The sequence below is a fragment of the Eleginops maclovinus genome, chromosome 12, assembly GCF_036324505.1.
Source record: "Eleginops maclovinus isolate JMC-PN-2008 ecotype Puerto Natales chromosome 12, JC_Emac_rtc_rv5, whole genome shotgun sequence".
NCBI lineage: Eukaryota > Metazoa > Chordata > Actinopteri > Perciformes > Eleginopidae > Eleginops > Eleginops maclovinus.
This window is the reverse complement of record NC_086360.1, coordinates 21,877,284-21,900,484: the sequence shown is the minus strand read 5'-3', so window position 1 is coordinate 21,900,484 and position 23,201 is coordinate 21,877,284. Positions and strand designations below refer to the sequence as shown.

The window sequence follows — 23,201 nt, the reverse complement described above, 5'->3', positions numbered from 1 at the left end:
CCGGCTGGGTTGTGGGGTCAGGTGAGAGAGAGGGAGGGAGTGACAGAGAGGGGGAGAGAGGTCCAAACAATCTCATTTAACACTGACAGCCCAGGACTGAGCAGAGAGCCGGATAGGCCTGCAGGCTCATTAAAATTCCTCAGGTTCAGAGCACACAGACGGACATACAGTGTGATGGCTCAGGAGGATCAACTCCGTCATTGCACACTAGTGAGGAGAAATATTGGGATTTATAGCAGGATTTCTTTGGTTTTAAAAGCAACCTTTGCCTCACACAAAGTCATTTGACAAACGTGATCCTTTTACTGAGGATGAGGTAACATGTTCTGTGTGACTATAATGCGCTAAAGCTCCTTCCAAAGAGGTGAACACAAACAGACTGATTGTTTTCAGATGGAGATGATGCAAAAACAAATGTATGTAGTTGGGAGGTGCGCCTCCAGCTCAAATACATCCGTGTTGTCTCTTTGTTTATAGCAACAGAAGAGCCGGTGCACAGATAATGACCCGGCCTGTAGATAAGAGTTTGGTGTCTGCTACATTACTTTGTTATGTGTGTCTGTTTGTGTTTCAACATGTTATTATGTAAAACACACTGCTCCTTTTTGAAGTCTATTTTTAAACATGACTACAACATATTTTGAAAGAATATATACCGTGCACTGTAGCATTTTTTAAAGGTAGTTATAGACTTTTGCAATAAAAGTGAAACATTTTTTTTTGTGAGCATGGATAAAAGCAAAACAAGACATTGTATCTCAAATGCTCTGAGACCTGCAGGTGGATTGATATGCAGGTGGGGCTGCGACTGCAGGCTTGACGGAGCTTATCAGACAAAGTCTAACATTTACCGGTGTTTCTATTAAGCCTCTCCTCCTCGTCTTTGTCCCTGTTTTTCCTCCCTCGCTAGAGGACACACTCTGTCACAGTTTCATTGATTTGTGTCACTCTGCCTTATTTTCTCTGGAATGTAAAAGAGTGAAACAGGAGTAAAAAGCACAGTAGAAAATTGTTAGGAGGGCAAAATGGAAGTGGTACATTAAAACTATTCAGAAAATAAAACACAGCCTGGGGATTTTTGCAGCTCAGTTAGGTCTTGATTGTGTTGTGAACTGGGCCACACCAGCAGATCAATTCCTGCCCCGGGCAATACCTCATTCATACATACTTCTATTATGAGGTATTATTATTCCAACGCACACAGACACACACACACACACACACACACACACACACACATGCACACACACAAAAGGCCTGGATAAAATAATGACTACATCAAAGATGAGGAGAAGAAGGACAGTAAATTAATATTCTTTCTACTTCACGATTTTTTAAGGGAAAGCCGAAACGACACTCAGGATTGTTTTTCTCCTCTAAGCAAGACTCTATTAAGAAGAGTTATGATGGTAACTACGACCACATACATAAACATTTCCTGAGTCACTCTCAATGCAGACACATCTTGCTTGAGGTCATTTCAACAGTGAGAGTTTAAATCTAAACTCCCTCTCCAATCAGGCAGAGATTAACAGGAGAGTGATAGCATTAAAGTGTTCTCAGTTAATCAAGGACTCTTTGCTGATTGACATCCCACCCTCGGTCACAACTTAACTTTGAGCAGGTTGACTTAATGCTGAGTGTTTTTTTTACCCTGTATCTTTTATACTTTGTGTGTCTGTTATCTTGCAGAGGGTCCTCTCACGGATCCTGACATCCTGATGTTAGCTGACAATCACGAGATGTCGCCCTGATTGCTGTTTGTCGGTAACAGCTTCTCATTAAGCAAGGTATGTCGACTTTTATCAGTCACCACGTTCATGATAACACTTTTAAGTTGTAAAAGTAGTCAGAGTAGTTTCCTTAATACTGTTTCATGTCTTTTGCAGATGTCAACTACAACAGAGAATGGGATGGGAGGGCCTTGGAACACAAGCAGAGAGAAAACCTACAAAAAGGTAAAAACTATTCACACAAAGCTTGACCTTGTTCGGTTTTATCTGCCTCTTAAGACTACTGTCATCCTGCTTCCACAACATTTATTTTAAAATGCCACTGTATAGAGCCAACAAGTCCACAAGGTCTGAGGAGTGAGTCACATGAGTCCTTATGAATGTCCTTCTACAGCACATTACGTCCTGACCCCTGCCAAAGCCAGCTGCCAGAGATCAGTCAAGTGCCGGTCACACTTGTTTTGTTTCCTTTTTTTTTTTTACTCTAGACGTCAGCGTTTCTTAAGATGTCACCATGACGAAGCTCTCCACAGTGGCCACCACTGTTCAGGTTGGGACTATAAACGTCTTTCTGTGGTGGCCACGCAACTAAAGTACTACTGTGTTTATATCCCAGCCTTTTTGGTTTTAATGTTATGGTGAATTTATACTACAAAACTGTACTAAACTAAAGGAGTTGATTTTAATGTGTGGATGCATGGTCTCCATCTTGATTTTGATTTGGTTTGGCATTCAAATTAAATATACTAGGTGTCTTATGGCATGTTTTGGTTAAAAGTATTTGGTTTGTACCTGCATATGGCATGGCAGATTTTTATTATATTTCCCATGAATTCAAATATATTCTTCATAACTTCCTATTAAATACCATGGAAAGTTTTCACTCTGAATATCTCTAGATGTTTGCATCTCTATTTATCACATTTGGGCTTGTTTTGTATTCTCACTTGCTCACATTAACATTTGATATAGTATGTGCTGGCGTTAGCAGGACAGTGTGATGTAACAGCCTGACTAATGGGATGTTTTCTCTTCTATGTTCTCGTCTAGACCACGTCATCGGCCTTGAAGGGGGCCATTCAGCTCGGAATCGGCTATACAGTGGGCAACCTCACCTCCAAGCCTGACAGAGACGTGCTTATGCAAGACTTCTATGTGGTGGAAAGTGTGTTTCTGCCCAGGTCAGTGATAAGTAGCGTCAACCCACACAGGCACACGTCCTTAGTTACGCACACAGCCTTTATACATTTTGTGAAGAAATCTTTCGATGTGTGAGTTCATTGTGTAGCAGTGGTTTGCTCAATGTCATGAAAACAACAGCCAGACTTTTGCATAAGCTTAAGGTCATTAGTATACAGGAGGCAATTATTTAGAGAACTCTTTCATAAGAACAGATTGTGTGTGGGTAGTAACAGGCGGGTCTTTGGCTGGGACCGTTTCCTGACTCCGCAAGGTGAATGAATGGACTAAAGACTAACATTGCCTGTCTGCCTGCTCAAATATTATATGTCTGGGTCTTGTATGAAAGACATTCAAAACTATAACTAATCATGCTCAGTGGAAAGTACAGGCGCTGGAGATCCAGTCCAAGGAAATTGTGATGCTACCACAAACCGCCACGATTGCCGCTTATTAAATGTTGCGAGTCTAAATCCTGATGCAGGGATAAAACTATTTTAGGTGCATTATCCTGCCAAGAACGAGGAAATCGGCTTACAATGTGTCTCTTGCTGCCACGGTGTAAAACATATGTCAGAGTGTGGCTGGTCATGTCCGGCTATCCTCACAATCACATCATCAGATTAAAGAGACACTTGATATAATCCACAACAGACCCGGGAATAAATTGAAAGTGTTAATTCACACAGAAAATACAGTTTTAAAGGATTTGGGTGATTTATTTACAAATCAGCTTTGTAAGTCCTTTCCTAAACAAACAAGAAATCTTAAAATAGATGAAATATGTTCACAAGTTTTCCACATCTGTGGCCAAATGCATGAATCATCCAAGATCTTTAACTCTGAAGCTTCAGGAAGAGAACTGGAGTCCTGCTATGAAATACTTTGTTGTTTATCTTTGAGACGCTGCACCATATGCAAATTCATTCTGGTTCATGCAAACCTGGTGTTGGCACGCATATAGACTTTCACTGCTCAGCAACCAAAGCTAGACTTTGTTTCTGTGTCTGCCCTTCAGTGATGGGTGTTTACAAACCTGCTGTTGCTTTGCTCAGATCATGTATTGCATTATATCAATGGTTTAAAGCATGATCGTTATATCATCCTCAGCCAATGTCAAGCCTTTTTTATATAATGGGGCAATTAAACAGAAGCAGAGTTATCTTCAAGGCCAGTTTTTTAATGAGAAAGCAAACTGAAGTAAAACATTAACGTTACAGAGTTATGGAAAGAGAAAATGACACAAAACACAATGAGGAGAGAAAACTGATGCCCTACATCTGGCATCTTACATAATAGTTTCCTCTTTATGACTAACAGCAAGGCTGGTTACTGCTTTCACCGTGTGTGTGTGTGTGTGTGTGTGTGTGTGTGTGTGTGTGTGTGTGTGTGTGTGTGTGTGTGTGTGTGTGTGTGTGTGTGTGTGTGTGTGTGTGTGTGTGTGTTTGCGTGTGTGTGTGTGTGTGTGTGTGTGTGTGTGTGTGTGTGTGTGTGTGTGTGTGTGTGTGTGTGTGTGTGCATGTGTGTGTGTGTGTCGGAATTAACTATATGTTTATATATCACAAAACGTTATGTATAAATGAGGTCAAAATGAAAGTTGACTAAAGATGTGGCATTATAAAAATAAAGCCAGTGTTTGAAGATGGGTGTGGTGTGAGCAAAGGTGCCAGAAGTAGGGTGGGTGTTGTGTTCATATTGCCCTATATTTTTCTTTATCTTATCTAAATGCTGTTGTTGTTTGTCTGACAAAGTATCCTGACAGAGCGGCTGAGTATGTAGACGGCTCTACGATGCTCCCCCTTCTTACTCTCTTCTTTTTCTTGACGGTGTTTTTCTTTCGGGGGTTTCCCACTATAGCTTGTCCTGTCAGTCTAGTTTTGGGTGGCTGGAGAGGTCAGCGATCACTCTGACACACACACACGGCTCTCTGATTAGGATGAATGAAAAATGTCCAGGTGTGTTGTTGAAACGGTTTCCATGCAGGTGTATGTTACGGTCATGGACTGACAGTAATTGATGAAAGCTAATTGTTGTTGCCCTCACAACAGAGCAGTTAGATTTCACTCCAGAGTAATCACAGGTATTGTTTTACACAGCATAGTTTGCCTGTTGCCTGTATCCCATTATCTGCACTACCAAATAACAACACAGTGGCCTCTTTACCCAGAAAACAATCTCAGTCCTCAGAATATTAACCAGATTGCGAGGTGCTCTGGAAAGCGAAACCCAGTCAGTGTGATTTATTTCACGGGTTTATCTGATGAAAGACTCAATGTCTGACTCATGCTAACTTTATTAGCAAGCCTGTGTTGTGGTCTTCCACTGGGACAGAGGTTATAAAACAGAGTTATTGTCAAAGGTTCTACAGTCCAATCAGATCAACCACACGTAGCTTATTTTGTGCCTTTTGTTGTTTCTTATTTTCACCTTTCCCTTTCTCCTGCTCAGAGTCAATGTTCGTGTGTTGTGTGGTATTGTTTAGATCCAGTAATCAGAACCCTGCTTAGTCTCCAGGTGAGGAACTCTATACAGGCCCGATTGTTAGCACAATACTGGGGAATCTGGGTTCCCAGAGATGACTTTATAAAGCCTGTTCATACATGGGTGGAGCACATTACAAGGGCCCACCGGTACACTTACTGGGAGTCAATAGCCACAAAGATTATGTAGTAGGGTTCAAATTCCCCCCGGTGCTTCCTGCAGGAGATCCTGTGTTAAATGACTGTGTTAACAACACTTGTATAATGTTAAAGGTTTTCTTTATCGCCCCCTTATTTGAGTTGAGTGTTGGCTTAATGTATCTAATGTACCATTATTTGTTTTTGTTTCCTGCTGTGCTTTGTTTTTCCTCACACATTCCAGTGAGGGAAGCAACTTGACCCCAGCACATCACTATCCGGACTTTCGCTTCAAGACATACGCCCCGCTGGCCTTCCGCTACTTCAGGGATCTGTTCGGCATCAAACCAGACGACTACCTGGTAAGACTCCAAACTGTCTGAGACATAACTGGGTTTTTTTTGTTCCACCTTTCCATGATCAACCAGTAATAATGTATAATCCACTCTACAGTTTCAGTCTTTTCTGCTTTGTACAGGTTTATATTGTTATGCAGGCAAATCAAGCATGTACATTATAACGAGAATCATTTATCTAATATATATTAGTTTTCCAAATACAAAGGCAGAGATATGGTCCTGCACACAAACCCACCCAAAACCTTTTTTTTTTTTTGGAATTTGTATTTCTGTTTTTGCACGGGTTACACAAACAAAAATGTATAAGTAGGTGAGCTTCAGAGGAGCTACTATTTGTGTTTTGTTGCCTTCAGACCTGTCCCCATCCTTTTTGCTAACTATGTAAGTAACTGCCTGCTGGCTGGATCTTTTCATTGAGTCGACAGGCACGGAGAGGGATATCTTATCTTTTAACAAGAAAGTGAAGAAGTGTATTGGAGTTCAATCTAACAGTATGTCTTTATAAACATATTTACCATTGTGGAAAACCACTCTGGTACATACTCTATGTTAAACCCCACTCTGTTTCTGCTCAGTTGTTATTTGTCCTGATGTAAAGTGAAATCTGATTTTGTTCCATTGTTATCTGTCAAAAGTCCAATAGGGAAAACAACAATGAGACAACGGCCTGCTGGTTATCTTTCTCATGAATTACTTAGCATTGATTGAGCACTAATCTTCTACGTCAGTGAGTTCGTAATCGTGATGAAATTCAACACGAATTTCAATGATAAGTGGACTTGTATTGCCACACGCCATCTGCAGAGGGGAAATCCAGGATGAAGATGAGGCAAAACGCTGGGGCGGTGGAAATATTAGGGGTAATGAATGAGCTAACGGTACGCCCTCATTACGACAGCTTTAACCGGCTCCCAGTGCTGAATTCAATCAGCAGATGATTCTGTGATTTCCCAGAAGACACAAACAGACTGAGAAATAGAAAGAGAGAAAAAGAGAGTTATTTTGTAGGATTTTTAAACGAAGCCCTTTGGTGATTCATGGTTTTTTTTGTGCTTGTTTGGCTATTGTGTGTTTCTCCGTGGGAAAAAGCCTCAGCCTGAAACCTTGGATGTCTGATTACAATCACTCACCATATTGTTGCCATATTCATACCTGCTTTATACGCTTCTTGCTCGGTACAACATTTTGGTTTTATGTAATGCTGTTGGGCTTTCACATGTTATGGTGCTATTTTCTGACTGCCCCCAATCCTCTCAAATAACCCCACCAGCTGCATTCTTGTTTGTATATGGTGAGTTTGTTTCTGAATAAGTAAAGACAAAAGGCTCTGGAAGAGAGATGGAGAGGCTATGTCACATCAAGAAAGGAGAGGGAGGATGGCATAATGCGCACCAGCTTAAAGGAGGTGCTCATGATTGATGTCTTTGAGGTGAAGATGAATTCATTCAGACAGAGAGAGGCCACACAGCACAGTCTAATTAAAAGAGAGACCACACACACACACACACACACACACACACACACACACACACACACACACACACACACACACACACACACACACACACACACAGCATCCTGAATGAAAATGCAATACACCGCAGATGTGTTTGTTCTTGTAAATCAGCGTGACTTCAGACGGTCACTAATGGATGAGTCTCCAGTGTCGCTCCTCTACTCCTAACCTGTTGCTCTCATGACGCACAGATTAACATCTACCATTGCTCTTCAGCTGGATGCTCTCATCACATTTGGGCTAATGTAATCATGATCTGTGTTTTCTTCCGTCAAAGTATTAGTTTATTTCATTGTCGTTCTGGAAATATCCATAATGTTTGTGTACTTGTGTGGTTATTTCAACTTAGGAACATCTCAATTCTACATCATATAAGGATATTTTCAGACAAAAGTATACTTTCAACTTTGTGCAAACTGTTTGTTAGAGCTTGCACTGCATCAAATGTTTAAGAGCTTGACCGGCTTTCACAGATCCGGCCAGGCCTTACGCCATAGATCTACATTGGGTGGGAAGTCTTCCCTGATGTTAAGCAATCACATTTCAGTGTGATGTCCGAGTATACTCTTGCTTGTTTTTTTTGGCTACTTCATTTTTTCCACAGGAACAAAGCCACTAAACGAAAAAAAAGGGAATGTAACAGTGCAAGACTTACTGTAAATACCAGTATCATCTTTTATTATGCAGGGGGTTATGATTTTGATTTGGTATGTTGTTTGGTTTGTTTGTCACCAGGAAACTCAGGGTGAAGCAATGATCCAGGAAGAACCCATAAAGTTTTGGAGCGGATCTGTTTCACAAGATGGATACGCAAATTATATTTCACTCTCATAAAAATTTCAAGTTAGGGCACGGCTTGGCAGAGGTCTGAACTCTCCCAGTGCCCTTCTAGTTTAATCATTTTTCCATATAAACTTCAGTCTGTTCTGTATAAGAGCTGTTTCGTGACTGGATATGTTCCAAGTGGTGCTGTTCTAAGTGTGACCTCTGTTTCATGTGAAATGTTAAACTGGTTTGTTTATCTTTCCTTCCTCAGTACTCCCTCGTAAATGAGCCTCTGATTGAGTTGACCAACCCGGGAGCCAGCGGCTCTCTCTTCTACCTGACCAGCGATGACGAGTTCATCATTAAAACCGTCCAGCACAAAGAAGCCAAATTTCTCCAGAGATTACTACCTGGATATTACATGGTGAGACACTTTAAGTTGTTCTATGGGGTCCAGATTACCTGGTTAGGTGGCAAAACTCCACTCTGAGTGTTACATGGGTGTCAAAAAATCCTCCTAGTGTTGAGTTTGAATAGATCACTTATCAGATGCTTAAGTGGCACAAATGAGAAGCAGTGAGCGTCCTCATTAGCTCCTGCTGTAGGGCAATGTTACACACCATTATATCTCTATCAGGGGGATGGAGGACACACTGGATGTTTGTACAGAAATAAAAAATATCATCATTTTGTTGCCTTAATTTATATCTGTAATCTAAAACTGAGTAAAGGAAAATAATGAGAACAGCTACTATAGGCATGAAGGTTGAGAAAATGACATCTATTTACTTTGATGCAGCCTTTAAAACCAGGAAAAGACCCTAAGATATATTGTGATCCAAAATGTAAGAGGTTACCACCCTCATATCACAGTATTGAAGTAATAATGATGCATTGCCCAGCCCTATCTAATATTGGCTTTACCTTCACAGTTAATTTTGACTGTGGAAGAGAAAATAGTGGAAAAAATTCAGTTGTAAATTACTGTAATAAAAACTCTTCTTTATTTAGAACTTGAACCAGAATCCGCGTACGCTGCTGCCCAAGTTCTATGGACTGTACTGCATCCAGTCTGGAGGCATAAACATCCGACTGGTGGTGATGAACAACGTGCTGCCGCGCTCAGTCAAAATGCACTACAAGTACGACCTGAAGGGCTCAACCTACAAGAGACGAGCGTCCAGGAAAGAGAGAGAGAAGTCCTGTCCGACCTACAAAGACCTGGACTTCCAGGACATGCATGAAGAAGGGCTTTACTTTGACGCAGAGACGTACAACAACCTAATGAAGACCCTGCAGAGAGACTGTCGGGTAGGTGATGTTGTGCTCATTACGGTCTCTCTGCTTTTATTAGACTGGCATACCAAACCAATAAAGGTCCCTACTTTCCCATAAAAGGCAACTGTGCAACAAACAAGGAAGTCTTAGATCAGATCATTTCATTATCATATAAATGATTCCCTTCAAAAGATCTTTCCTGTGGAAGTTTTATGCCTTCATTTCTTCACTTAAACATTTTGACCTGTGTGGACATTGTGTGACTCGAGTCATATCAGAGTAGTTTGAGCAGATAAGGTTCTAACTTGGGTATTTAATTGACCGTAGTAAAGCGACATACTGTAGCTTTTAAAGGGATGTTATTGACCTCTCATTCTAGAAACAGATTATGGAAGCTTAAACACGCTCAGCTCTTCAAATTCATTACATTGTATACCAGTTCAGGACAGTGTGCGTGCGTCTTGGATGGGACAAGATGTTTTGAAAATAAGAATAATTTCCCATGTGTTTTTCAGAAGGACTGCAGTGTGTTTCCACTGTGTGTTCAGTCTAAGCTCTCAGTTTGCCCTAGGCTCTGTTCTCCCGTCTCTGCGCTGCAATGTTTCACTACATGACAGCTCTCCAAACACTGAATGTGATTAAGACATGATCCTGGTAGCGTGAGAGACTCAGAGCTCTATCCAAAGATAGTCCTCCAATCTAAAGGCTTGAATTCTTCCCAGATTTTAACGCAGAGGCCAGGAGAATGTCTGCTGGTGGAGAATAGCTGGAGTTTAACAGGAGACGTGGTGTGTGTGATTTGCTTTAAAAAAAAGAGAGCATACAAAATAAAATGCCCAGACTTCAGTTTTGGTCCATTGCATTAGTGTTAAGATTAATTGCATGTGAAAACAGCCTATTGTGAAGACTGAAGGACCATGTATAATACATTTCATATTTTTGCTGAGTTGTTTGCAACCACAATTGTAGGCAAAAGAAAAACGCACTACAGCAGAAGAGCTGAATTGCTGATTTTATTGTCTTTTGCCTCATATATAAATGATATGCTTTAGCTCCTAAACCAGTTTTTGTGCTATCATTTAAAAGAAATCCACAGATGGATTGATTAACATACTGCCTTTGGTTGTCAAATGTGCAATCATCCTTTAGGGCGGCTTCCTCCGAGAACTAAATTAAGGTGGACAGTCTCTTGGGAAAGCTTTATCGGAGATGACAGTGTGACTTCCAGACACTGATTTAATGTTTTTTACCATGGGTTAATGATAAGGTTTAAAGCCCCCCTCCTTGTTGTAATCCCATTTGTTCTGCTTGACATACAGGAGCTGCAATCACTTCCATTATAACAGCCTCATCTCAAAAGTTGAAATGTTAAGTGTAAAGGAAAGGCAGATGGTTTTATCGCCACAGAGTGATTGATGTCACATGGACCAAAGTTAGCGGTAATGAACAGTGTGATGCAGCGGGTATATTTAGTTAGCTTGTTAGGCAACAAAGCACTCTTCTCTTCTCTTTCCTCTTCTGTGTGTAATCGAGAAGATCATTTATCACTACACGTGTAATGACCAGACTTTCATTAGAAGGGCTTTTTCTGGTTCTGCCTGTGGTTTGTGGTTTAGAGTTTCTCTTTCGGGAAAATAAAGTCTTCTTTCCAGACAGGTGTGTGAACAGGTGCATAAAACTGTTGCTTTCCCAGCTTTAAAGTCAAACAGTATCTCGGTCACAGGCAGGTCTTGTGATTTCGGGTTAGAGAAAGATTAACAGGAGTTCAGAGGACTCTTACAGTGCCCTCCTCAGCTTACGGTCCTTCTCATTATCGGCTGACTTTGTGGATGTCCTCTATTTTTCTTTTAAATGTTTTCTTTAGCACATTGCAGCCAGAATGACGTGCTCCCTTCTTGCTTAGTCAGTGCTTCCTTAACCTTACAGCACATTCACATCCAAAGGTACCCCAGGGGTGCCTTGTCTACCACTGTGTTTGCACGTACAGGCCTCTGGTTGCAGCATATTGCTTGTGTACTTGTGAGTATATGTTGTGCTGTGTATGTCTGTATGTATGTAAGCGAGACTGTGAAGCAGCAGCTGTGCTGTAGCCTACAGTTTATTATTGTCATGGCTTCCTGCTCTCGCCTCCTAAGCGGGAAGCAAAGTGCCCTCTAAGCAGAATCGCTTTTCCATTTTCATGAGTAAGCAGCTGACCCCGTCACCCCAGGAGAGGCTGCGGACCACAACACAGGCTTAGCAACAGGGGTGTGGTGGTGGTGGTGGTGGGAGGGATGAGGAAGTGATAGGGGATGGTTGCCCGATAAAAGTTCAGGTCTCTGAAAAACACATTTTAGCTATTTTTCCAGTGCTCTGTGTGGGGATTTCTGTTTCATAGGAAGGTGGCAGGTCAGAGTCGAGCAGAAAGCGATGTGACAAAGAGGAGGATGAGCATGTTGTGTTTGAAGGAATATGATATTTCTGCTATTTGGTACACTGCTAGGGAAACACAGAGTACATGTTTTTCCTTTTAAATCTACTCTCTTCATTACCCTGCAGCTCCCCAGATACTCTCCAAATGCCAAAACAACAAGAGGCATTTATAATTCATGTTGGACTCTTCTGCACAGAGAGGGAGTTGGAGTGTGTGTGTGTGTGTGTGTGTGTGTGTGTGTGTGTGTGTGTGTGTGTGTGTGTGTGTGTGTGCGTGCGTGCGTGCGTGCGTGCGTGCGTGCGTGCGTGCGTGTGTGTGTAGTGTACCGTTGAAAGTGATGCTATGATGATGTCAAGCTGTGGAGACAGTTGAGACCTCGTCATGTTGGGACGACCAAAAACAGAAATCCACGTACTGTTAAAATTCAGTTTGATAAATTGTAAAATAAGAGCTATATACACGCATGAACAAGTGCAGAACTAATGATCAGATAATGAAAGCATGCATTCTTGGACAATAATGGGTTGCATAGCAGCAAAGTGCAGCCAATCATAAACAACCATTTACTGTATGGCTCGCCCTCTGCTCCTCAATGGGATCCTGTGACAACAATAGCTTCTCTCACTCTCAGCAGCAGAGAGACCAAGGCCATGACCTTGCACTCAGAACTCGTTGAGGCTTCAACCGGATCCCTTACCACATTTATACACATCGATAATACCTGGTAAATACACATGTCTTCAACTAGGAGTTATTTTCCTTTATGGAATAATGTAACTGATTGTTTTGCTTATTGGTGAAAAGATTTCATGGGCTGTAAAAACTGACCATGGTTATGTATTTATGTTTCTTGTTATTCCCACCAATAGTTAAAAGTAGATAATACTAATTTGCTGTCAGAGAAAAGTAAGACAAACTATATATAGAAAAAGTATTTGAAATCAAAACCAGGGAAATATCCTGTTTTCTGAGAGCTCAATTGTTATCACTCCAGTTATCAAAAACCACGTGTCACTGATCTAATATGATGTGTCATGGGTAGCAGGTTGTATTCATTAATAATGGACGCATATTACAGCAGGAACAGTCCTGTGATTGTAACTTGATTCACAGAAGGAGTAATGGAGGCTCTGTGTTTTGTCACACTCAGATTTCAGAAAGCTTGCTGTATATTAGTGTCGTTGCAAAGTGGGGCACACAAGTAAGCTCTACGAACAGATGGGTGGAAAAGTGCTTCAGGGTGGAATATACTGAGAAACATCCAAGATATGTTGAAGATCAGGGGATGCTGTGACAAAGTGAGGATTAGCCTTTCCAATTAACTGCCGAGACGCTGTGAGACGAGAGAAGAGGGCAGACTTGGCCTCTGAGAAGCAGAAGTGTTACTCCACCAACTTATTGCTGCAGTTTTTCCCCGTGCCTGCAGATATAAGCAGTATATCCGTAGAAAATATTTTGCACAAACAACCACAGAAATGCAGCTGTTTTCTTTCAGCTGTGACGATTTGATTGTTTGCCTGGGAAAGCTGGGGCCAGGACGCGCAGTGATGGCCTTCTGTAGGCAGCATGGTGTGTGTGGCTCTATTCAAAATGGATGCAGTTTGAATAGGCCGGGGGAGTTCGAGTGAAAGGATGCAAATTGTTGATATGGTAAATGCAAAGCTCAGACAAAAGCCCCAGTGTTTGTCTGACTCGGTCATTAAGTCTATTTTGTGTCTGTGTGTTTGACTATGAATGTGCGTGACTATGACTTTAACCACCAGCAGATTTTGTGAAACTGGGTTTTAAAACATCCACTAATAATATCTGCCATGCATTGGAAATGGATTATCTAGGGAAAGATAAGAAGCAGTTGTAGGTCAACTTCAAAATACTATTGATTTCATGTTCATCCTAAAAAATGGGACAGTTTTCTCTGACTTCTGGGTCATATCATCCTTTGATTTGATCACAAGTTGTATAGCTTCTAATCATATTAGGTTTAAGAATGTGTTATTTATGGATATGGATGATTTATTTCTCAATTCATCGATTAGTTGTTTGGTTTATAAAAAGTCAGAAAATAGTGAAACTGTCTTAAATCAGTTTATGTCTTGTTTTGTCCGCAAGTCAGTAGTATTCAGTTTACACTCAAAGAGGACATTTAAGAAGCTGGAATTGGACAATTCAGACTTTGTTTCTTAAAAAATACCCAAACCAATGATCATAATAGTTGGCAATGACTTTAATAGACAAATAATGAATTATCATTTTTTCCTTAATAGTCACTATACAGTAATTTTGGAAGATTCCTTACAAGCCTTCCCTAACCCCAACATACTATCTGTGGCTTTGCATCACGTATAGAAACTAAAGTGTTGAGAATTTAATTTAAGTGAATAGAAAGTAAGTCGCTAATGTAAATACTGTTCAAGTCTCCCTCTAAGATAACTCATTTTCTCTTTCTCTGCCACCTAAACCAGTAGAATAACTTTTCCTAACATAAGCCTGGCTACCTGGCAGTATCTTATCCCTTTCCCAGATCAAACTCTTGCTTCTCTCTCGCCCCTTGACAATCTTCCCTCAAGCACTAGGAGACATGAAGTTGCAGACTCTCTGGGAAACTGGGGGAAAGGCTCCTGAAGGTCAATGTGTAACACTTGGCTCGCTGTGGAGAAACACCTTGTTTATTCAGCTCAAAACTGGTTCAAACTGAGATTTTCTTCTGCTTGCTCGAGACCTTAAAGGCCCCAGTGTGTGGGGGTTATAAAAGTGTTTTGGTAGTTCATAGAAAATGTCAAATATCCCCTTATTACAACCTGGCTTTTGGCAATAATTCCAATAACTCCATGTCTAACTTGCTCTAGGTCAAGTGTGTCAAACATACGGGATGACTTTGCATACAAATGGAGACATTCACTGCAACTTTCACAACTTGTATTTATTTTGTATACATTGTATAGACTTAGAAGGCAGAGGATAACTTAACCTTATTCTTTAATAGTTCCCACTTTAGTTTGTATGGTGGTGTGTCAGTTCAGGTTGGCAGGATTACTTCACACATGTGGAAATGAATGTAAAATAGTTTCTAAATCTTGTTGTTTTTAAGTAAAATACTATACTGGTCAGTTCCAGATATCTGTGACTAAATGTTTTGTGCATTTGTAGATACACTTTGATTTGTAAGATGTAATGCACATGCATAAATGTTAAAACCAAAGGGAACAATTTGGAGTTGTCGTTATTTATATTGTGATTTTACTGGTCCGGCCCATTTGAGAGGAGCCTTGGCTTTATGTGATCCCCGATCTAAAAATGAGTTTGACACCCCTGCTGTAGGTGCTGGAGAGCTTTAAGATCATGGACTACAGCCTGCTGCTGGGTGTGCACGTCCTGGATCAGAGCCAGAGAGAAGGGGGGGAGCCGGGCCAGGCAGGGGGAGATGGGAGGAGGCCTGTGGGTCAGAGGGTGCTTTACTCCACCGCCATGGAGTCCATCCAGGGAGACGGCAAGGCTGCTGAAGCCCTCACCACAGACGACACGTGAGTGGACTCAGCTGGGGAAAACACACACACATTTTGCACACGTATCTGGGCATAGACACTCTCTCTTAATCTCCACCTTTTCTCTCATAGAGTGAGTTATACAACCACGCTTATACCTCGCAAAGGGCACTCAGACAGTGAACACAGGCTCTCATATAACCATAGCTACACAAATACAAACATAGCCACTGTTCTGCGTATTTACAACGATACACACAAATGTAAATACTTTGAGTGCCTCTCTTCTACAAACATTTGTGCAGTAGTTCAAGCCCTTAAGAAGAAGAAGAACAGTAGCTGTTATCTGACTGCAGCGGGTGTGTTTGTTCTCTGCTTTAGGATGGGTGGTATCCCTGCCAAAACACACAAAGAAGAAAAGTTGTTCATCTTCCTGGGCATCATAGATATTCTGCAGTCATACAGGTAAGGATCTTTATGAGATTACATGAACCTGCTGCTGATTGTAGTTCCCAGGACTGGTGCTCTTTTATTAAAGCTGATTAGTTTTGTTGATCTTGACATATAATCATTTAAATCTGCTACAATATTTGTCTTACGTTAAGTCAAATGTCTCCACAATAGCCAATAAAGACAATTAAAGGAAATGTGCATGAATTCTTAAGGCCTGACTAAGGAGTATGGCAGCATGGCATCACCCTCAGAGTAACTGCTTCGATTGCCCTACGAGAAGACCTCTTAATGCTGAATTATTACCCTGCATTGATGGATAGCCACTTTACCGCACTCCTAAAAGGACCTTTTCTCTATCCAACACGGTTTAAATGGACACAGCGGTCTATAAGTCTTCTTTATTTACACATTGATTTTTTTTTTTCCTTCCTGAGAGCAAAAGCCTCGGGTGACCCAGGAGGAAGCTTTTTTGGCTCATCGGCTTCTCAAACTTGTGGACATTTGAAAGCATCACATAAATCTACGACTGCCTGGTGGGCGGGTTGACGTCGGGTCAGGGAGGAAAGATGAATAGGCCCAATTTGTCTCCTCTTATCCTGCCTGATCAGAGACAACGTTACACAAGTTCAAACTTTGATGTATTTTCTGCTTTAATGCTAAAAAAAAAAGACCTGAGTTTGCGTTGTGCTAAGGGGGAATATATACTCAGGTTTGATCAAGCATAGAGAGGAAGTTGTTGGATTCGCGGATACATTTTTTTGACAAGGCTTTTTCTTGGTTTTTTTTCTTCCCAGGTTCATTAAAAAGTTGGAGCACTCGTGGAAAGCCCTGGTGTACGATGGCGTAAGTCGATAGCATGCTCAAATCTGACTCCGGTGCTTTCATGAATGAGCCTTTTATGCGGTTACAAACTACTTCTGGCTTTCTGTTAAAAGCTTTTTTCTCTGCCTATCCTCAGGACTCCGTCTCGGTGCACCGGCCCGGGTTTTATGCCAGTCGCTTCCTCAAGTTCATGAGCACACGGGTCTTCAGGAAGACTCAGCGTAAGTCTGCAGGTTCACACATGGGAGGGAAAGCAGCCCGCATGCAAAAAACAAACAAACAAAGAGAAGGGGCAGCAACGGGAAGGAGGAAATCCTGGCCTGATAAGAAGAGTCAATATGGAGGCAGTTTTTATTGTCGATTGCTGAGCAGTTGTGTGTCACTGTTACATCATTAGATTAGTGGAAATTCACTTATGGTGACCAGTAATGTTTCCTTGTATTGTCGGCCTGATCGGAATGAGGATTTTCTTTTCTTGCCTGTTATTGTATTCTATAGTTAGCTGTTATACACGCATTTGAGGCACATGGTCTATTATGTTCATAAATGTCAGCTTTGATTTAATTTCAGAATAAATTCTTTGAAATTAGGGACATCATGTTGGTTGGCAATCATGTGGCTAGGTCATTCAAAACAGATTGAGATTGTTGTCTGGCATTTACAAAGGTTACAAAACAAAGGGTCAATTATCTTATAGTCCATGACGTTAATTCCCTGAGTATTGGGCATGGCTGTAAGTACAGCCAGGATATAGTTTTGGTACTTCACATTAACATCTTATACAGTAGTAGCAATGTTATGCAACCCTGCGGGACCCCCCTGTGTGAATAAACATGGCAGAGGCAAATATTTGGGGATTTAGCCGTGCTGTTAAGCGCCGCCAAGTCCTGTCAGAGGGAGATGACAGGAAAGGATTTAATTTCATGCCCTTCTCGTGAGGCAGAATAAGGATGGCTAAAGGGACACTTGTGCAATCGTCATTGTGTATTTTAACAATTTAGAGCTAATTTTAGGAGGCATGGCATTGGAGTTTCATTGTGTGTGAACATTGCTTCAATTGGGATAATGGTCTCAGTCTCCTCCAATCATCCTCTCCTCTTTCTGCCTCTGATTCCCTGAACCTTCATCGCTCTCTTTTTTTCTTCCCTTTCCACTCACTCGCTACTTTTTTTCGCTCTGCAGCGCTTCGATTCTCCCCTTCAAAGAGGACTCGTACGTCCATCCCGGCTCTGAAGTCGTCCTCGCAGGAGATCCTTTCATCGCAGGCAGATGAGAGGAACGAGGAGGACAGGAGGGACCGACTGGGCGGAGCCTGCAGCCTGGCCAGTCTGGATGGACAAGGTACACAAAACACAACGACCTCACTCACATTTAAAGATGTTAATACAAATGCTTGAATCATTAAGGAGCTTGTTTGAAACTCAGAAAGATTATACCATTATCTTCAACATGTCTCTCTCTTATCTGCCTCCTAATCTGCCATTTAAACCTGAGTCATTTTATCATTTTTATGACTTATTAGAGCGTCTCACTCGAGGCCATTAACAGCCACTTGAATTCAACCATAAAAATGTTGTCCTCTCAGCGCCGTCCCAGTGGGAAGCCATCACTGTTTGATATAGTGTTTGGCAGTAATGGAAAGGAAACAGGGGCAGGCCAAATGCAGCCAATCAGAAACAGAATTGTGTGTCTTTAGGGCATGTGTTGAAATAAAACAGTTCCTAACCCCCCAAGTGAGAGAAGGTATAGAAATCCGATGTTTGAGACAAAGTGTGGCAGCGACATCGTCTGACCTTTGTGTTTGATATAATGAGGGGTGTTAGCCAACACAACACCGGACGGAACAAAGGGTGTGGATCTGAAAGAGGAGTCACAGGGTCACAAGTCGTTTCTCTTTACAACCGATGTCTCCAGCTGTGACGCAACATACTTTAAAGCTATATTTTTATGCTTCCTGATACTCTCTTTTTATGGTCAGCAAATCAGTCTCAAAGAGGGCAGAGATGATCTGTTGTACTGAGGCATGAGGTTGTTTTTAGCAACATATGTCAGTTTTGTTGGAACCATTCAATCAATTAACTTAAATCAGATCCTCGTGTGCTGCGTTGTCTCCGTTATTAGGCTACACTATCCACAATGGAAAGCCCAAAGGACATACAAGAATAACTCATTCCTCTGGTAGAGCGTCCACAGCTATATAACGCTGTATTGATCATATTGATTGTTTAATGGGGCATTTTTGGAATGATGTATCACTATGGCAGTGGATGTCGGTGTTGGTCTATGTGTGAACTCAACATAAGGAGAAGTACAACATATTTACAAAAAAAAAGCTCTCATCATGGATACTGCTACTAATAAAAGTTGTATGTGAGAGCTTTTAAAAGTCAGTCTCAGTCTCTTTTCAGCTGAGTTTGGAGACTACTAAAAGCTTTAAAACTGGAGGGATGGAGTATAAAAGATGTTGACGACACGCTAGGGTCAATCTGAAATACTGGGATGGAAAATGTAGGTATGTGTTTTATACCCTAATTAGAGCGTTGTGTTTTTCTTCTCAGCTGTGTTTGGCTCGTACCTGCGTCCCGATCTGGTCCCCGCCAACCCGTCCTTCTACGAGGGCTCCTCCATGGGAACCATCTCCACCTCCTCCATCTTTGTCAGCGTGGACAACAAAACCGAAGAGAGGTACAGTGTCCGCTTCACTTTCATCAAGACATTTTGATTTATGGGCGGAGTGTGGTTTATCACAACAATGACACAAGGTTATTGCCCCGCCTTACACACACATATATATACACACACACACACACACACACACACACACACACGTTATTGTCACCTTTGCTCTTACATCACATGTGCGTCATTGAGTAGGTGACGCAGCTGGCATAGTGACATCCACACACACACACTTTTTTCATTAGCCAGAACTTCTCTCAGCAATTCCTCATATTATTTATTCAATTTAATAAAAGATTAGATTTTATTACAACTAGGCCACATTGCTTTCACTACACTATGTCCTCAGACTGGCTGGGATTAAATTGCCTTTTGACAGAAACGTTTGTAAAAAACATTGCCCTCCACCCTTTATGTGTTTCCCATCTTTCACCTCTCCTTCTGTCCGGCAGTGTCAGGTTCAGCTCGCTCTCTGAGGCTCTATTGTGAGACTTGCCCGGTCCTGTCCCTTCATCAGTCACCTGCTGCTGCGCTGACATTGTTCTGTCAACTGTTTTCATAAATATTTAAACGGGGGCTTTGACGTGGCCTTGCTTTGTGCCATTATGCTGCAGAAAACACTGGGACAAAAGACGACAATGTTGTGGCGTGGCGATTGTATATATCCACCAACAATCACCCCTGTCTTACAGCCTGGTGTCCCTGTCACAGTGCTCACACCTCGGGGGGTGTCAGGGCGTTATTGAGCTCCTCTCCACCTGGCTTTCATTCTGACTGAACACAAACTGTTGTTTATCACATTTCATGAAAGAGTCAAATCACATTCTTTATCAGGGAGTCACCTGCTGTAAATACCTGGCAAACCGCTCTCAAGTTGCCCCCTGGTGGCTGAAATGTAGAAAGGGAACAACACTGCACTCTCCTAAAGGTCAAGCTACACCGAGAGTCTCATTATTAAAGTACTTGGATTTGTTAGTTTTGTTTTTCAAGCATAGAATTGATTTTGTGCCTTGTAGGATTTCTTTGAGCTCTTCCTGAAGGTGATGGATGGCTCTGTAGGTTTTACTTTCTGATACATATGTGAATTATTTCTTTATAATTTTGAGACCATCTTCTATTTGATAATGTATTTTTCATCCAGTGGTGGAACAAATATTCAGATTCTTTGAGATAAAAGTACTACCACTCTAAATATAGTCAAATAAAAGCACTGCATCAAGAGTGGTACTTAAGTTCAAGTATTTATGTACAATTAGGAAATGTACGTGTGTATGTGTATAATGTTGGATGGTTTCATCTATGCCAAATCATCATATTTTTTAAGTCTTTGTTAAGAATTGTGTGTCAAAATATGAATTTATAAAGTAAGTAGTAAATACATCAGTCAAATAAATGTAGTGGAGTAAAAAGTACAAAATAGAGTAAAAGTTTAAAGTAGTATAAAATAAAAATACTCGGGTAGAAGTAAATCAAATGTGTATTTAAGTATAGTACTTAATTTCCATTACTGTTGATATCCAAGTTTCGATCAGTTTTTAAGCCCCAAAAGCTTGTGATGTCCTCAAGCTGAAAGTAAAATTATCAAAATAAAGGTTGCGCAATTTTCTACAACCATTTAATTCTTAGGTTTGTACCGTCACAGCAAGGGCCGCATTTTGTCCTTGTGTTCAAATCTGGCCAATCTTGCGGAGATTTTATTCATTTCCTCTGAGACATTTCTGAGACTTTAAGCCTTTCAGCTGAGGCTGGCACCAGACAGGTTTCCCATCCGGCTCTCAGTCGGTACATCTCTTCGTGTCTTTGATGTCAGACTCTCTGCAATAGTGTGTGATTTGTTTGTGGAGGCTGTTTTTTCTCATCACTTTCCAAGCATTGTTTAGACAGCTGGATCTGCCTCTGACCCAGACTGTAAACCCTCAGGGGTGTCTTCTACGTAGGTTAATGTGAAATATTGTTGTTCCTTTTCAGAGATGACGTTGCATCCAGCTCCACGTTTACCCTGGAGGACAGCGCTATCTGCCTCACTTCAGAGCAGAGCACGATGGACGTGGACATAGACCGCGATGACGGCTCAGTTCTGGATGTCTACTTGGTGAGTGTTCCTCCATTTGTTACTCAGGTCATCGTTGGGTCAATCAGGTTTTGTCTTTATAAAGGTAGCTTGTTCACCTACACACATTGATGATCACCCTCTTCTCTTTTGTCCCCGACAGTGAGAAGAGCAGCGTTAAAACCTTCATTTCCTCCTGCCAATCATCAGACAATCGCGCGCACTCCATTTGACCGACCAGGCTGGCCTTTGACTTCCTGTGCTGCTAGATCCATGTTGCCACTCGTATTGCCAACACATAAAAAGACAGAGATCCTCCACCGGTTGATGGATTAAAAGAAGACACAACGACAGACATGCAATGGACATCTGCAGGAACAATGTGACAAATGTAATGTGATCAGGCTGTGTCGCTTTCTAGAGCATGCATCAACGCAGTGCCATTCAGTTTTATATATGTATTCTGTTTTCATTGCCTTCACAAAGATCTAAATATTTACTGTATCTTAATACATATGAGGAGAGGGTAGATACATTTCTTTGAACGTGTTTCTCTGCTGACCAGACCTTTTTAGAGTTCGCAACTGCGTACGTTGCTGGTCAGAAGTGAAATGTTTACAGTGAATTTATGATGTCGTCTTTGTCCCTGATGAACAAGGATGTGACGGTGACACAAGCCAGCCTGTAGCCTCAGCCAATCACGGAGGAGAAAAGACTCTTATGAACAAACATGATGGATTCTGAATCCCCGGAGGCCAAACAAAGACTGTGACGTGGTTAAAGCAGCAACCGTTTTCCCTTACTGGGCTGTTGTTCGTGTTGCCTTGACAGGAACCTGAAGCCCCGGCGGAGGAAGGACAGTTACTGGATTTTTGATGAAGCACAGAGCCGGGTGGACGGTGCACTCGCTCTTGATCAAAAAGGCACTTTGGACATGGGTTATGATTACTGTAAGAAATATTTTTCTCTGCAGAAGTTGCTTTAGTGGGTGGGCTACCTGACATAAGCACACATTTGGATATGGGAATATGCACTTTTTCCCCTCTTTTACAAATGCACACCTCTGTAAGTCCTTGATACTACATGTACAGAGACAGTGAAGGAACAACGTAGATCATTTTTGATGTGGAGCTAATAGTTTTGTGAGGTTTGCATCATGACTGAAGATGCTTTTACTCAGGATATCCTTTGATACTGAAAAAGTGTGTCCTCTTCAAGAAGTTATGGAACATGCAGCCTACACTTAGAAGCTGTCCGATGCCTCATCAAGACCATATCCGACTATAAATGTTGAATTCCTTGATCACACGTCGGTTGAGACCATAATTTATTATGTAAATCTCAATATTTTACCATTTGCTGAAAAATACTATAAATCGCTGAATGTAAAGACAATGCATATTTATATTTAGAGACTCCTATAAATAAATGGCTAAAATGTCAGCGTCTATTGTTGAACTTGTGATGCTTCTGAAGAAGTATTTGTTTCCAGATTTTAAAGGGGCCTTATTAGGTTCATTTTTGTATGTCGCACCTCTACTGGGACATGTCTCCATGCTTTAATGTTCAAAACGCTCTTTATTTTTCTCATACTGCCTGTGCTGCAGCACCTCTTTTCACCTTCTGTCTAAAACCAGAGCCCAGGTTGCTCTGATTGGTTAGCTGGCCAGCTCTGGATTGATTGGTCAACCACCTAGACATGTCCCGCCCCTTACCCTATCATGTACAATGTGTTGAGCCAGCAAATAGAAGTGCAAGTATTACATGGTGACGCTCATGATGTTACGGAAGTAAACAAAGGAGACAATAGAGGCGTTTCCGGGGGGTCAGTGTGTGGAAGGGAAACTCCCACAC

At 41.5% G+C, this 23,201-nt stretch overlaps 1 protein-coding gene and 1 long non-coding RNA gene across 4 annotated transcripts in view; one reads left to right on the top strand and one right to left on the bottom strand.

The window, feature by feature from the left end:
- The window catches only part of pip5k1bb (phosphatidylinositol-4-phosphate 5-kinase, type I, beta b), a 31,655-nt gene extending 8,867 nt beyond the window's left edge, over positions 1-22,788 (top strand). For 2 of the 3 annotated variants that reach the window (XM_063896639.1, XM_063896640.1), the window contains exons 2-15: positions 1,693-1,790; positions 1,890-1,958; positions 2,784-2,914; positions 5,775-5,892; positions 8,442-8,594; positions 9,182-9,481; positions 15,180-15,382; positions 15,725-15,808; positions 16,591-16,639; positions 16,755-16,839; positions 17,801-17,959; positions 19,177-19,303; positions 21,266-21,389; positions 21,511-22,788. In XM_063896639.1, the coding sequence (XP_063752709.1) occupies positions 1,890-1,958; positions 2,784-2,914; positions 5,775-5,892; positions 8,442-8,594; positions 9,182-9,481; positions 15,180-15,382; positions 15,725-15,808; positions 16,591-16,639; positions 16,755-16,839; positions 17,801-17,959; positions 19,177-19,303; positions 21,266-21,389; positions 21,511-21,513 (1,605 nt within the window). In that variant the 5' untranslated portion in view covers positions 1,693-1,790 and the 3' untranslated portion in view covers positions 21,514-22,788. The remainder of the gene's footprint in view (positions 1-1,692; positions 1,791-1,889; positions 1,959-2,783; positions 2,915-5,774; positions 5,893-8,441; positions 8,595-9,181; positions 9,482-15,179; positions 15,383-15,724; positions 15,809-16,590; positions 16,640-16,754; positions 16,840-17,800; positions 17,960-19,176; positions 19,304-21,265; positions 21,390-21,510) is intronic. The other variant, XR_010166925.1, reaches the window with a different exon arrangement.
- On the bottom strand, positions 14,769-19,329 carry LOC134873184 (uncharacterized). Its single transcript, XR_010166926.1, has 3 exons — positions 19,194-19,329; positions 17,777-17,946; positions 14,769-15,396 (listed from the first exon to the last, which is right to left on the bottom strand). It is a non-coding gene; the product is annotated as an uncharacterized LOC134873184 (long non-coding RNA).
- Positions 22,789-23,201: the final 413 nt, after the last annotated feature.